This window comes from Thermobia domestica, chromosome 13 (genome assembly GCF_964235325.1).
Source record: "Thermobia domestica chromosome 13, izTheDome1.hap1.1, whole genome shotgun sequence".
Taxonomy (NCBI): Eukaryota; Metazoa; Arthropoda; class Insecta; order Zygentoma; family Lepismatidae; genus Thermobia; species Thermobia domestica.
This window is the reverse complement of record NC_137466.1, coordinates 107,133,062-107,150,324: the sequence shown is the minus strand read 5'-3', so window position 1 is coordinate 107,150,324 and position 17,263 is coordinate 107,133,062. Positions and strand designations below refer to the sequence as shown.

At 33.9% G+C, this 17,263-nt stretch overlaps 1 protein-coding gene across 2 annotated transcripts in view; it reads right to left on the bottom strand.

The window, feature by feature from the left end:
* LOC145668414 (prion-like-(Q/N-rich) domain-bearing protein 25) overlaps positions 1–17,263 on the bottom strand; it is a 193,123-nt gene that overhangs the window by 32,141 nt on the left and 143,719 nt on the right. For both annotated transcript variants that reach the window (XM_081736226.1, XM_081736225.1), the window contains exon 4: positions 2,774–2,920. In XM_081736226.1, coding sequence (XP_081592352.1) covers positions 2,774–2,920 — 147 coding nt within the window. The remainder of the gene's footprint in view (positions 1–2,773; positions 2,921–17,263) is intronic.

Genomic DNA, 17,263 nt, shown 5'->3' with positions numbered 1-17,263 from the left:
TGCCAGTCGGTTATAATAAAATATCGGCCCTTTCTTTTGAAATGCGCCTCGTAGTTATGAAGACATTAAAAACTTGTTACAAACTCTATATTGATATTTCTAAACATCTTTTTTGCTAACGAATAGAAGTGCTTAATTTGACAATATAATTTCAGATATAATTATGAAGAAAGCATAGATTATCCAGAATAGAGAAAAGAACATAAAATTTCAAAATTAAAATACTGTATTTATTACTATGATTAACTTAAAAGCATTTGTAATCTGATTTTAGTTTTCCTTCGCCATTTATTAGCTTTGCATTGTTATCTGATCAAAATAGATACAATATTTCTTTCCCTTTAATCTGCGAAAAAATAATCCAAATTTTTACAATATATTTCAGCTTATTTTTAAATGTTTTGGAGGAAACATTGTCTATTAATTCAGGGGTATAGAAGCAAACCCTGCTAAATCCATTTTCAATTTTGTCAAGAAACGAAGAAAAAGTGAAGCCCTTATGTTTCAGTATTGTTAAACATTCTTTCTTGTTTGTTTGTTTGTTTAGTGGTCACTACTTAATGCAGATAAGTGAAATCTACCACTAAACAAACAATAATTATTTAACAATTCTGGGACATTTGGAAGTCACTTTTTGTTCGCTCCCTGACAAAATTGAAAAATGAATTTAGCACGTTTCGCTTCTATACCCCTGAATTCTGAATTGATTAAGTATTTCAAAATAGTACCTTAATAATAATAATAATAATAATAATAATAATAATAATAATAATAATAATAATAATAATAATAATAATAATAATAATAATAATAATAATAATAAACAAGAAAGAAAATGAACTGTACTGAATGCAAGTTTGTTGTCTGCTTAATTATGATGCTGGAAATGATACGTAACCAAAGTAAAATTAAATTTATTTCTTGGTTTTAAATTTGAAGTAACTCATTTGCTATATTAGGCCAATTCAAAGTTACAAGACAGCCTTTATTTTTTTTTTAAAAAAAAAAATGAAATGAACTGAAACCAGCATAAATTTTAACACTTTTTTTTTTTTTTTGCATATTAAAGGAAAAGAAAAGTTATTTACGCAGATAACAAGCCAAAGAATAAGTATGCCGAACGAAAAGTATAAGAGTGTAAAATGTCATAGTGGACACAGTATTCTGAGATTTAAATTTGATCCATGGTTTTTACATGATTGTAATTAAAATTAGAAGTTTCGTTTTCCTCCACTACAAACACAAAGGCATACGAAAATTTGAAATTATTTATATTATTAAACGAGAGAAAAGAGAGAGGATATACCGGTATACGTACGTATGGTGCATTTCAACCTTATACATTACAGTAAGAAACGAAATAATACATAAAGTGGGATTCGAAGTGTGTAAGACATTGGAATTTAAAAACAATCCGTTTGGGAAATCAACCCTGAACTATGGATAACAAAAGTGAGTGCGTAGCGATTAGACTATGGTGATTAAGCTAATAATAAAGTTACAGGTGATCTATATTATAACTTGTTAATTAAACTTGTGCATTAAAAGGTAATGAAGCATTTCATATTTTGAAATAAAACATATTGTAGTAATGATTAAGCTTGATCAAACGCAACATGGAGGTTGGTCTTTACCTGTCCAGTAAGAATGTGAAATATTGTCTTGGCTAGATTTTGGTTTCAGAGTTACGAGCAATCAATTAGAGCAGTTGGATCTAGTTAAATTTCGGCGAAAAATAAGTATCATTAATTGCTAAAAAAAAAAAATAGATATCTTAAACAAGCTTGGGTTCAATATTTTTATATAGTGAAGACATTTGAATAGGTGATAATTGTTATAAACTTCGCACACACGTTTTTGGCCTATGAGAAGAAAAAGACGACATAAAAGCAGTGAATACTTCAGTTCGTAGTATTTTGTACGTATGTATATAGTATTTCTTTCACTTTCTGTATTTTTTTACATATTCTTTTTTGTTCCTAAATTACACAGTATTCATTAAAAATGTTCTTTCTAAAATAAGTTTTTTTCAGATAATGTATAAGTATAGTTTACTCATTTATAACATTATATTTTTATAACAAATTTTGTAAGAAATATAAAAATGTATAGCAGTTTATTAATATAGAATATTAACATCGCACGTCTACTTTCCATTTGCTAAACAAGACAATATTGTAGTTTTATAATCTCTTTGAATGCACCGTTACTTACAATGTAATGGATGAACATATGCAAAATAGCAACTTACGTAATGAAACTATACAGTTAATTACTCAGTTCTTGGCAATGATGTATTCCCACTTGTAAAAATTTGTTTTTAGACCCACAGAGAAAACTAACTATGCTACTTTTTTTTTTAATGTATGCATAGTTTTGTTCACGAAATCTTGGCCAACCTTATTTAAAGGAACATATTCTTGCAACAGTAAGAAACTGTAGGCTAATACTGCTTTGAAATATGGTGAGAGCTCTCAACAAAGATCTCACTTTATCAAAAGTAATGAATATTTGTTTGATTTCAATTCAACTGTAAGTACGAGCACAAAGCTTTACAAAGAAAGGTGGATGACCAGTTTTTTTTTTTTTTTTTTTTTTTTTTTTTTTTTTTTTTTTTTTTTTTAGTAAGACTGTTCCTATGAAACTAACTCTAAGGGTAAATGGGTTAGACCTTCATATCACCAGAAAATTCAAATAAACAATTACGTAGCACACTGCAATAAAAACGAAACATTTGAGTTATTTGCTTTCCGTAAAGATTTTTTAACGTTACCTTTGTTTTCATAACATATACTTTCGTTGCTACGTTTGCTCCACCCGTCCTTGCATTGACAAGAACCACCTCTACATATCATGGTATTGTTTGATATTGGACCGCATTCCTCATCATATCCGCATTGACTACTAAGTGTTCGAATTTCTGAAACAAAGAAAGACAATTACTTTAGTCACACATTGTATGTACGTTAACAGAGATTCAAAGAGCACAATTATGTTGATTATAACACACACATTTAATTATTGACACACGCCAATAAACTTTGGTAATGTCAGGGGCCGCGGTGGCTCAGTGGTAGAGTGTTCACCCCTGGTGCTTGGGGACCCGGATTCGATTTCAGCCCCCGCCAAGTGAACTTTGTGGTGGACAAACATCGTGTGCGTGGGTTTCCTCGGGGTTCTCCTGTTTCCTCTCACTTCCTTCATTCCACCATTTCATTCATTACTCATCATTACCGTCTCCTTTAGCCTAACCGGCATAACCGTAGGACGTAAAACTCAAAGATTTCATTTCATTTACTTTACTTTGGCAATGTCGAAATACCAACTGATAAATTTACGAGAGGTTGAATAAGTAGTATTATATCCCACTCTACAGAAAAAAATAATAAATAGCCATGTTACAATAATCTTCTCGGATCGAATTATTAGTAACCATAGAATGCGGCTCATCACACTAATGACAACAGCACCGCGAGTGTACCAAATTTCACAAAATTAAATCCCCACGTTAAGCGGGTTTGCATATCCAGGCTCCTAACTATGAAAACATTTACGTTCACTCCAACCTCAATCATTTCAAGAATTCAACCTGTTTTACGTTTGTTATTAGGACATAATATCGATTGTGATTTATTCTAAAAATACCTTTATACATTGCAAGAGCTATAACGTCCAAATATTTACTGAGAACTCATAGTCGTATCGGAATAAACAAAAGCGAGTATGGAACAGTAAACTGCTTTCATAAAAGGCAAAAGACGATGTGCAAAGGCATACAAAACGGTCGAGTGGTTTGAGTCGATACACTATCAATCACATGTTTGTGTGTTCAAACCCGGTAGCAAGTTGTTTCTTTTTTAAGTGTCTTCCTATTTTCATCCGGAGGCTGAAAATATTTCTTTGAGTAATTCATTGAAAACTTCTTTTGTTTCAAATTCGATTAGAACGGAACATTATATGAATTGCGAATCTTAAATCCATAGCTAAAAGAAAAAATGAAGTATACTCACTACTCCATTATCCTCTGATTTGTATCGAAAAACTATTTATAAACAGTGGTGACTTCAGAAAATTATCCTCGGGGGGAATTTCAATATGCGGGTAGAGGGCAAACATTGGTAGTCCACATTGAGCACGATCGAATATATGGTCCTGAAGGCGGAAATTTCTTAGCTCGAGAGGAGTCTCAAATTCTCCCTCAGATCACGTCCTGAAAGCATCATTGCTTAAATGCTTTTCGTAACAAATATAATATTATACTTGTTTCTAGTTCTACATTTTGAATTGGTAAAATCATAACTTATAGAGGATTATGATAAAAGCATAAAAATTACAATACCAATCATGTATAAATTATCCTGTAAGTTACCAACTTTGGGTCAGATTAAAACTCAAATATTTGTTTTCGAATTGCACTTAGAAGTAAGTCCTCTCTATATAATCCTGATTGGAAAGCCATGTATAACTCTAATTAATTAATCAATATTTATAAAAATATTTTTTTTTACTTTACTATTTTTACTATTCAATATTATATACACTTCATTTCCAAAATCAAAATCTCGAAAATGTATATTGTACGAGTGCAGATTCGAAAAAAAAAATGCTTATTTATCATATATATTGGTGTCTATTCGAAATTCTGTTTAATCGAATACGACAAGAACACAGACAGAAACATCGAGAACAGGTGAAAAAAAAAGAGAAAAAGAAGTGCTGTACCCAGCTGGGACTCGAACTTAGTTCGAATGGTGCTTTATAAGCCGAACGCCTTAGACCACTCGGCTATGGTAACAACTACTGATTTTAGCAAAGGCTTCGAGTAGTAGTTTTTATTACAGAATAACATTTTCTATTGCCTAAAATTTAAACCTAGTTTACTTTGATATCTATTAATTTGTTTGATGAACACGTTTTCGTTACTTTGATGAATGATGTATGTAGTTGATATAGATTCTATTACACGTTCTTTCGTAAATATTATAGAAAGTATCAGGGTTATTTATGATCTTTCATGGAAATTGACCGGCGCATGCGCAATACACAGACAGTTCAATTGGAAGGCGAGGGAAGGAAACGCTAACACACTCTTAGAATGTTTCCCTCGCAAGCAGTAGTTCCCAACCGAGGGACGGCGGGACGCACTTCCTCCTCCTGGGGCGGCGTAAAGGGTTTACGAAGTCCCTTCGTTGTGTTATATTTCTTGAATGATTATGCACAATATCCAGTCACATCTACACATTTGGAAGTGATAAATCGTAGTATAAATAAACCGTCCTCCACACACAGTGATTGTTGCTTTTCCAAGATTATAAACTGAAACACTTTTTATTTCAATAGAATATAAAAGTTTCAATGGGAGGGGTTACAACCCCCTCAACCCCCTGGGTCTTTGATATGTCACCGCCTAAACTGTAACTTTCAAGTTAGAATCGAAAAATGGAACATGTGACCTACTAAATATATTTTTAGTTAATTATACATTTTCATAAATAAAATATCCACAATTACAGTGACAGTAAATGCTAAATAATTATTGTAAATCTTTGTACTTTCATTTTCCCTCTTTCTTCTCAACCGAGCTTGAAAAATGTAAAAATGGGAGGTTAAGAATTTCAAATATTACGTATATTTTAGCGTATTACGAAATTATATTTAATAGAATTCGACAGGATAACAAACAGAAACGTCAGGAAGAGGTAAAACCAAATTGTACTGTGGTGGGATTCGAACTACTCTTGAATGGTGCCTCAGAAACTCTAGCCGAATGCATTAGTCCACTCGCCTAATGTGACAAGTTGAAAATATAGTAAGCGTGTTTCATGTTCAATCTTTTGCTACAGTATGAAATTTATTTTGTATTCTCTGAAGTCTAAGCCTATTTTGGCCTGATGTAATAGTCTGTTGAAATTGTTTTATGTTTACCGTATTCATTGCTTTGACGAATGATGTTGTTAATATAGGTTCTATTACGTATTTGTTCATAAATATTACAACAATTGTCAGGATTATTTATGATCTTTCATGAAAATTGACTGGTGCATGCCCAGTAGAAACAGAAAGATGCACTTTACCGACATTTGTCATACACGCCAGAACGCACATTTCTAACAGGTTCTGAAAATGCCTCGCTCTAAAGGTTGTGGAGAACTGTCTGTTGCTCTGAGAGGAGAAATCATAGGCCGAGCAAAAATGGGACAAACTGTGCCTCAGATTGCTAGAGATCTGGGATGTGACAAGAAAACGGTCAAGAAATGGGTTCAGCGACATGAAGAAGGTGGTGAACGGTTCAGGTCTCGGTCAAGAAGTGGAAGGCCAAAAGTGACAACTGCAGCTCAAGATCAAGATTTAGTTACAGAAGTAATCAACAGACCTCTACGCCACACGTCAATCCTCTTGGACAAAGCCAGAGAATATAATTGTTCTCACGAAACAATAAGAAGAAGATTATTGGGGGCTGGTCTACACTGTTCAAGACCCGCTAGGAAGACTCTCCTGACTGAAACTCACAAGGCCAGACGAATGGAATGGGCACAGAATAACATAACCCAACCTCAGTCATATTGGGACTTAGTCATCTGGACCGACGACAAGGTTTTCAAGTCTAACCAACAAGGCAGAGTTATATTGTATAGACCGCGCGGAACCAGGTATGCTGAACAAAATATTATCAGAACTTCTTGTTCAGGGCGAATATCAGCACACTTTTGGGGATACATGACGGCTGCTTGTCCTGGAGATTTGGTTGCGGTGCCTGAGAGAATGAACAGCAGTGTTTACATTAATATCCTCGAAAATACGTTGTTACCGTCCTTAGAAAGAAACTTCCCCGAACAGGAAGAATATATATTTATGCATGACAACAGTGCTGTTCACACTTCACGGCAAACACGAGAGTGGCTAAGTGAACATCCAGAGTTAATTTGTATTGAGTGGCCCCCTCTATCCCCAGATTTGAACCCAATTGAACATCTGTGGGCCTACATGGTGCAAGAATGGGAAGAGAGACGTGAAGACAGAGATCAAACGTTTCTTCAAAATCATGTTATGGAACTGTGGCAACATTTTCGTGACACACCGTCGTATTGCTCGAGACTTGTATCTAGTATCCCCTCCAGACTTCAAGAAGTTATTGACTCTGGAGGTGATTACACGAAGTACTAGTGTGTTATTTTTTGTGTAAACATTTATTTAAGTTTCATTTATTTATTATATTTTTTCAAGAGCAATACTTTCGTTCTTCATTCTTTTCCTTTGCTTGTTTACTTATTAGTTCGTTAAAACGTTAAGGAAGAGTAGTATATCTTCAAAAAGTATTTGTGAATTTACTTTGAACGTTTCTAAGAATACATTTACTTTTTTTCTTACTCTACATCATGCCCAATATTACTTTCATTTCAGTTAATTAATAACTTTATTTCACATCTCGGATAAAAGTATTATTGTCATTTTAACGATGTTTTTCCTTTTGATTGTGTAATTTCTAGTTTCATTGAATTATCTCAATTCGAATGAATAAATCACATTTTGTTTATTGTCCCTTCCTTAGCTAGGTTCGAATTCGAGAACAAAGTGGTGTAATTTACGTTCTTTATTCTTCATATTGTGCAGTAATGACAATATTAATTATTTTTCATGAGTCCAGTTGATCAGTGAGAACTTTGACAAACATTAACCTGGTGATTCTTTACGCAATGACAAGCGTAAAATACATTTTAGCTGTTCTTTATACTTCACAGCGATGAAACATTCTAACAGTGTGTTAGCGTTTCCTTCCTCGCCTTCCAATTGAACTGTCTGTGTATTGCGCATGCGCCAGTCAATTTCCATGAAAGATCATAAATAACCCTGATACTTTCTATAATATTTACGAAAGAACGTGTAATAGAATCTATATCAACTACATATATCATTCATCAAAGTAACGAAAACGTGTTCATGAAACAAATTAATAGATATCAAAGTAAACTAGGCTCAAATTTTAGGCGATAGAAAATGTTATTCTGTAATAAAAAGTACTACTCGAAGCCTTTGCTAAAATCAGTAGTTGTTACCATAGCCGAGTGGTCTAAGGCGTTCGGTTTATAAAGCACCATTCGAACTAAGGTCGAGTCCCAGCCGGGTACAGCACTTCTTTTTCTCTTTTTTTTCACCTGTTCTCGATGTTTCTGTCTGTGTTCTTGTCGTATTCGATTAAACAGAATTTCGAATAGACACCAATATATATGATAAATAAGCATTTTTTTTTTCGAATCTGCACTCGTACAATATACATTTTCGAGATTTTGATTTTGGAAATGAAGTGTATATAATATTGAATAGTAAAAATAGTAAAGTAAAAAAAATATTTGTATAAATATTGATTAATTAATTAGAGTTATACATGGCTTTCCAATCAGGATTATATAGAGAGGACTTACTTCTAAGTGCAATTCGAAAACAAATATTTGAGTTTTAATCTGACCCAAAGTTGGTAACTTACAGGATAATTTATACATGATTGGTATTGTAATTTTTATGCTTTTATCATAATCCTCTATAAGTTATGATTTTACCAATTCAAAATGTAGAACTAGAAACAAGTATAATATTATATTTGTTACGAAAAGCATTTAAGCAATGATGCTTTCAGGACGTGATCTGAGGGAGAATTTGAGACTCCTCTCGAGCTAAGAAATTTCCGCCTTCAGGACCATATATTCGATCGTGCTCAATGTGGACTACCAATGTTTGCCCTCTACCCGCATATTGAAATTCCCCCCGAGGATAATTTTCTGAAGTCACCACTGTTTATAAATAGTTTTTCGATACAAATCAGAGGATAATGGAGTAGTGAGTATACTTCATTTTTTCTTTTAGCTATGGATTTAAGATTCGCAATTCATATAATGTTCCGTTCTAATCGAATTTGAAACAAAAGAAGTTTTCAACGAGTTACTCAAAGAAATATTTTCAGCCTCCGGATGAAAATAGGAAGACACTTAAAAAAGAAACAACTTGCTACCGGGTTTGAACACACAAACATGTGATTGATAGTGTATCGACTCAAACCACTCGACCGTTTTGTATGCCTTTGCACATCGTCTTTTGCCTTTTATGAAAGCAGTTTACTGTTCCATACTCGCTTTTGTTTATTCCGATACGACTATGAGTTCTCAGTAAATATTTGGACGTTATAGCTCTTGCAATGTATAAAAGTGTTTTTAGAATAAATCACAATCGATATTATGTCCTAATAACAAACGTAAAACAGGTTGAATTCTTGAAATGATTGAGGTTGGAGTGAGCGTAAATGTTTTCATAGTTAGGAGCCTGGATATGCAAACCCGCTTAACGTGGGGATTTAATTTTGTGAAATTTGGTACATAGCTGGCGAGTGACTGAAAGTAGTTACGCTCCGACCCAGTGTTGACAGATTGTGCTACAAGTAGCGGTTTGGGCGTTTTTTAACCTCTTCAGTGTCACTAGTAGAACAAAATAGTTTTGTCTTGTAAATTTAATATTTTCGCAATGCTTTTGTTCTATACATACAAAGAGTAAGTTGGAACTCTAGCAATAAAATGTGAGAAACGATGTTCTGGTAGTGGTCTGTTTCCCTTGCCTCCCCACTGCGTACGCCTATGTGTATTACACACTCACTACATCTATGCCAAGGTTTCTCAACCTAGGGGTCGCGAGAAGTTTTCATGGGGGTTGCGAAGATAAGTGGAAAAGATAAATATAATGAGAATCTAATACCAGAAAATATTTTTAGATATTATTTTGAATTTAGTTCTGATATGCATATTTATTTTTATAAATACTGTTAAGATCAACAACAAAAAAGGTCTACTAAACATTTTCAACGGGTGCTGACTTGCTTAAAAATCATTTTAAATGAGAGAGGTACGATATGAAACTAATGAGAAATGCAAACTGAAATACCAGAAAAATGCAAATGCAACAGACCCTGCAAATTGAAATACTATTGAAATTGAAACCTAATGAGATATCTGAGCATGGTTTGATTTCACTTGTGCGGCAATGTCCCGTTCAATCTTCGTGAAGCACATTATGTCATTTAAAATACTTAATATTTTTTTAACAACTGTCCAAGTATTTTTAACTAAAATTAGAAAATCACTCTTGTTTATCATATGAGCCGAAGCTACGAAGTTTTAAAATTTTCAAACGGCCTCCTTTTTGAAACAGTATGACGGATTGGATTCGACATTTGTAATATGAATAACTGACGAAATTTGGTTTTAATCGATTCGCTTTTAGGGAAGTTACTGTATCCATTATAAATGGATTCAACTATTATAAAAATAGATGGTTATTGTGATATCTCCGCAGTAGGTATATTAAAAAACCCAAAGAAGCTTGTTATAAACAAGAATTTATAAGGGGATCGCTTGCAAGAGGGTGTGTTGCAAGTTGATGTGATAAAATGGGAGTTGCTGGCAAGTTGATGTGATAAAATGGGTGTCATGATAGGAATTAAGTTGGAAATCACTGATCTATGCAATACAAAAAGAATATCCAATACATAAAACACGGTCACATGTTCATAAAACCCAAATGAAGAGATTCAAAACATGAGATATCTCTAGATTATGAATAATCATCTTTTGTAACGGTTGATTCGATAGTGTCGCATGTGACACATGATAAAACAAAATGTCTCCATTTTCTCCCACAGAATAGAAGAACAAAATTATCAACTGCGTATTTATCTCCTAGTAGTGTTCGAAGTGGAATATAAGCAGATGTATGTTTTATTACGATTTTGATTCGACATACCGGCTAACTAAATACTGAAGTACAGTCAGGATATGTTGCCGAAAATATTGCATTTCTATTTACATAAGGACTCAAACCCATGGGAGAGCTCCGTAGTTACGGGGAAAGGGAGCATGGAGAGGCTTTGCTTCCCATCCCGAGCTTTCTAGAAAAAAGAAAAAAAACATCCCCTTATAGAGAATTATACACGAAAATTCTCAAAAACTGAGTTTTTATATGAACATTTTTTAAAATCAGTTTCTCGCGGGACAACTCCTGAATCCCCACTCGACTGAGGGGTATTTCAGACCCCCGGAAGGAAATTTGGCCTCCCATTGTGCTCTAAACTTCCTAATAAATGAATTTATTGGGGAAGCATGTGAGAGAGTTGCTTTCTAATTTTTACTACCGACTCCATATTGAAAATATTGAACTTCCATTAAGAGTCTTCATCCCGGCGAAATTAAAATACCGCTAATTTTACAGTAATTATGTGATATCTTCAAATAGATAAAAGATAATCGAAATGTGGAGCAAGAGCGCCCTAGACAATATTATTTTACATGAGAAACCGTTATCACGACTCACTTATCTGCTTTCGATTTCGAGCCATTTTGAAAATCGGCATTTATTTTCGCGTTTCTAAACAGCTGGAAACGGAAAGCCACTAGGTGACTTGTGATAACGGTACCTCATGCAAAATAATATTGTCTAGGGCGCTTTTGTTCCATATTTCAATTATCTTTTTTCTATTTGAAGATATCACATAATTACTGTAAAATTAGCGGTATTTTAATTTCGCCGGGATGAAGACTCTTAAGTAACAATATCAGATTGAATTATTTAAAAGCAATCGCCACAAAGATGTAAATATTAGGGATACAATCACGCACCCAATCACCTCACATGTATTTATAGTGTTATCCAATTATTAGGAAGACGGAAAAATTCTTTTTAATGAAAATAACAATTTTTTTTGTTGTATAAACTATATTTTTCCCTCGTAAATATCGGACTCAGTTATGTATTTCTTTATCATTGTAGGCACAAAAAAAGTCCTGACGAACTCATAACAATACTTTCCGATTTCAGTTTAAACGAGTTGCCTCAATGCACTACTTTTTGTTTGGATTGGGCTCATGATTCATTCCTTTCCGTCATGGGACCCTTATCTACAACCAACACGAGTTCTTGCGTAGAGCAAGGGGTGAACTTGTAGACACCTCGTTTTAGGAGCAAACGGTAGCAAAAGTAACATAAAATGTATGTGTTGGCAACGTAGAAATTAGTTCTAAATAAGAGTTTAAATCTTTAACGTGCAAAGTTATTCGTCAATTATTGTGCATAAAAAAGGATGTATTAAAGGTATTAGCATCCACTTTCCAGTGACGTAATGTCTTGATTACCGAAAAACAGAGACCGTATGTCTCCATCAGAGGAAGACCAGAGGCGGTATGGCACACCGCCGCATACCGTATCACTTTGACAGAGCCGTAGCTAGAAATTTCGGCACCCGGGATGAAGTAGAATTCGGCTCCCCGTATACTCACCATACGAAGCTTTTCTTTCTTTTATTTTTTTGATATAAGAGAAGCAATTTTTGGTGTTATACTAAGCTGATTTTTTTATCAAGCTGCTTGGATAGACCATTGCAACAGCCAAAAGCGATCATTATGTATTCTTGTACAAATAAGAGCTGTTTCCAAGAGGTATATTTTGGACTTTTTGTTAAACTTGACAAAACTACCTTTGGTTGGTATATAGATCCACTTGGAAATAAGTTATGGAATTTTGCCGTACAACTATTTGTATCGTTTCATACTATCGATAACAAATGAAATTTCCAAACATTAGAAACTATGTGCTTTAAAAATTTCGAAATGGGTGGCAGCATTAATTTCCAGTAATAATTGTAAACTTTTGTAATTTTCTTCTGTATGTGACCACACAAATAGCATTTTAATTCCGATTCTTTAAATATCAGCAATTAAACGGGCGGAATTTGTTAATGATATTCTTTCTTTTATTACTCTTCAGGGTCGCTGGTATGATGTTGTTTTAAATGTACATGGCCCAACAGACGATAAGGATGACGATATAAAAGACACTTTTTAAGAAGTATCACGGGTATTCAACCAAGTCCAGGAATATCATGAAAATTCTATTAGAGGATTTCATTGCAAAAGTAGGGCGACAGGATGCTTTCAAACCACCTATGGGGAAAGAAAGTTTGTATAGGGAAAGTAATTACAACGGCGTTAATTTCGTGAACTTTGGAACATCCAAAAACCTTATCGTGAATGTACAAAATTTCCACATCACGATTTTCATAAACTCACATGAGCCTCACCAGATGGACCACACAATCAAATTGATCACATTTTAGTATATAGAAGACAGTCCAGCATAATTGATGTTCGTTCGTTCAAAAAGAGATTATCGTTCAATAAAGAGAATATTCAACATCTATAAACGGAGAGATTTAGTGTTTTTTAAAAAAAAAACAAATGAGGAGAACCAAGCGAGGGGGAAATATCAAAATGAGGTGAAACAGATTCTCGTTTTTAGAAGGGTTTGAGATCACTAATGTTGAGGATACTTGGGTTCAAACTAGGAACAGCATTAAATTTTAGCAAGAGAAAAATAGGAGCAAGCATAAATACGTATGATCAAAACATGGTTCGACCAGGAATAAACCAAGCTAATGGGGAAGAAAAATAAGCTAAACTGTGTTTGCTACAAACTCTGAACGATATAACACTAAATTTCGTTGACATCAGACGAGAATCTTCCAACATGTTTAGAAGAAAAACGCGATATTTTGAAAGCTTAAATTAATGAACTTGAAGATTAAACAAAAGAAAAAAGAAATTCGAGACATGTTTAAGGACGTCAACGAATTTAAGAAAGGGTATCAACCTAGTGCGTATATATTAAAAAGAGACGACGGAAAAATTCTTACTGATACAGAGAGCATCTTGAATAGATGGAAAGATTTCTTTGACGATTTGCTTAACACGTAGCCAAAAACTAATGCTCATGGGAAAAGGGAAATGCACAGCAGAACCATAAATTTCAGAACCTGGCCGAGCAGAAGTAGAAACTGCTATAAAGAAATTAAAGAAACACAGCTCTCTGGGAAATTATGGAACAAGACACACACTCATTCTCCTTATCTGGAACAAGGAGGAATTCCCACAAGAGTACAAAAAATGAATCATTGTTCCAATTCACAAGAAAGGCGACAAAGGGGATTGTAATAATTATCGAGGCATTTCTTTTGTGTCAACATCCTATAAAATCCTCTCAAACACTTTATTAACAAGATTAATACCATATACGGATAAAATTATTGGAAACTATCAGTGTGGATTTAGACGAAATCAATCAACTGTGGACAAGATATTTACCATTCGACAAATACTCGAAAAGAAATGTTAATGCAATACCCCGGTACATCAATTATTTATTGATTTTAGAAAAACTTACGATTCTATTAGGAAATAAATACTATACAACATTCTTGCAGAATTTGGAATACCGAAACAGCTAGTTAGATTATTAAGATGTGTTTAAACGAATCCCAAAGTAAAGACCGAGTAGGAAAATTCTTGTTCACGAGCTTCCTCGTTAAGAATAGCCTAAAACAAGAAGATGCGTTGTCGACATTATTATTCAACTATATTCTGGAGTACGCTATAAGGAAAATCAAATATAGCAACCAGGGCCTAGAACCGAATGGTATTCACCAGGTTATGGTGTATGCTGATGATGTCTGATAGATTATAGGAGAACAATATAAAGAAATGTAGAGACATTATTTAAATGCTTACAGGTTTAGAAGTAAATGCAGAAAGAACTAAATATATGGAAGTTAGCTGGGGTAGTAATGCTGCAAATTTTGGATGGATCAAAGTATCAAACAATATTTTCTATAAAGTTGATTCTTTCAGGTATCTATGATCAATATTAACAGACCAAAATCATATCCACGAATAATTTAAATGTGGACTAAAAGAAGGGAATAAGTGTTATTATTCAGTTCAAAATCTTTTGTCGTCGCGAATTTTGTCGAGGAATTTGAAGATCAACATATATAGAAAAATAATCATGCCTGTTGTTCTGTATTGTTGCGAAACATAGTCGCTTACGTTAAGGAAAAAACACAAACTGAAAGTATTTGAAATAAAGTCCTGGGACGAATATTCGGACCGAAGAGGAACGGCAATCGGGAATGGCGGAAACTTCATAACAAAGAACTGCATAATTTATACCCTTTACCAAACATTGTTAGGGTCATCAAACCTAGGAAGGTCATGTAACGAGAATGAAAGAAAGTAGAAATACTTTCAAATTTTTGACTGGAAATCCAATCGGAAAACGTCCATTAGGAAGTCCTAGACGCAGATGGAAGGACAATATTAAGATGGATCTCGCAGAAAAAGGAATGCAAAGTGGAAATTGGATTCAGTTGGGTAAGGACAAAAATCATTGTGGAGATTTTATGAAAGCGACATTGAACCTCCGGGTTACATAGGCCATAGAGTTAGTTCGTTCTTTTACGGTAAAAAAAAATGCGAAATATAATGGAAATTCAGAAGTAGATAGATAAAGCAGAGCACTACTGATACGTATGCATAGAAAACTTATCCTGGCGATACAAGTAGCTGATGGAGAAATGATCCTAATAAATTCCTTGAAATTGGAAGCATTTCATATGTCAATGAAATAGAAAAAATCACTGGTAGTGATTAGTCTTTGAAAAAGACGAAATTCGTTGGGTTAAGTTTTGACCCTTTTAGCCCTACCCTATGATTTCGAATATGTTATTATTCCCCTTGTTTGCCTTCATTTTTAATATTCCAGCGCAAACAGCAGCTTGCGTGTGTGTCTATACACTCCTCTCATTTTCATACCTTCATTCTCACCATCGTGATTAATCCGATTCAGTAGATAACCGTGATTAACTAAGCAAACTCATCAGCATCACAATGGCCGAACACGTATTTCAGACTTTGACCGTTTCCAATTTTGAAAACGCTCCTGCGTGCACTATAAGCCATTAATCGACATTTTTGGTTGACATCGTCATTAACAAATCGTATATAATAACTTTCTCTAAGTAATAAGTAAAAATTTGTTGTGACTTATTGAAAATTTCGGGTTGCGAGCAAAACGAGCAAGAAAATTTTTAACAAATATCTTTCTTTGCAAATCGACAATATTGATTTAATAGGGACGCCAATTCTTTTACGGGGCGCCTCATCGTTTATTCTTTTCCGACATATTTTCTTTCTTCTTGCTCGTTCGGCACCCCCTTGGTGTCTGCGCCCGGGGCGACCGCCCCGCTTGCCTACTCTGGCGACAAGAAAGAGAAGCAAAATACGTAGGTCGTGTACCATGTTGTTGCTCATCAGGACAAATAATGCCAATTTTGTGTGTCATAGACGACAATGGACGTCCCAAGAGGTTAATGTACACTCATGTTCAAAATGATTGTCGCATATCTATAACTGACTTCTTGTAAGAATATAATTGGATAATGATTTTACAGGATACTTTTAATATTGATAGTATATGCATAATCGGAAAATGTATATTTGTGATAAATTTCATAGGAGAAGAATTATAAATACGAAAATTAGAATGAATAAAACACAGTTTTGCTAAATGGACAAGAAAATTTTATTTTCATTTTATTGTTCTTATTTACATCTCTTTTGACATGAAATTTCCCAGATACATGTCTTTGCCGATTATACACATACTAACATTATAAGAAATACCGGGCGAATTCGTTGTCAAATTATATTCCTACAACAACATATTTATATACATGCGACAATAATTTTGGACATGAGTGTACGTTCGCTACCAACATTTCATATTGGGTGACAGGCTACTTTTGGGGAACATTTCAGATTGAGTGACAGGCTACTTTTGGGGCTATTTTTAATAATCTTCAGGCTATAATTCTTAGGAATACGCTATTTTCTTATTCTTATATGTGAATTCACAAATTATTAGTTTTAAATAACCAATGAAAGTATTATTGTCTGTTCGATACTAATTCAATTCTTGTTTTAGTACTTTTTAATCTCCAAATCTGACAACAATAGTCTTTTATTGAGTTTGCGCTGTTGCAGTGTCACTGACAGTGTTGTTTAATTTAATGCCTAGGTCTAATAGTTGTACGGAGCTGTGTAAATGTGAACATCGGAAATTTGTGTTAGTATCCATATTAACATAATGAGTAAATGGATTACAATGGAAAATTCCCAAATCCTTGGATCTCGGACATAGAATTTAGCAAATGCATTAAAGAAGTGAGGAATGACAGCGGGAAGACATAATGTAAACGTTGTAAAGCGTATTTCAAGGTTCCAAAACTGACTTCAGCAAGCATGTTTCCTTGGAAATCATAAAAATCGTCTATTTTATACTATCCCAGTTCTACTGCTTTTTATCTGCCCAGTTCATTCCACACTGCAATTCTACTGCT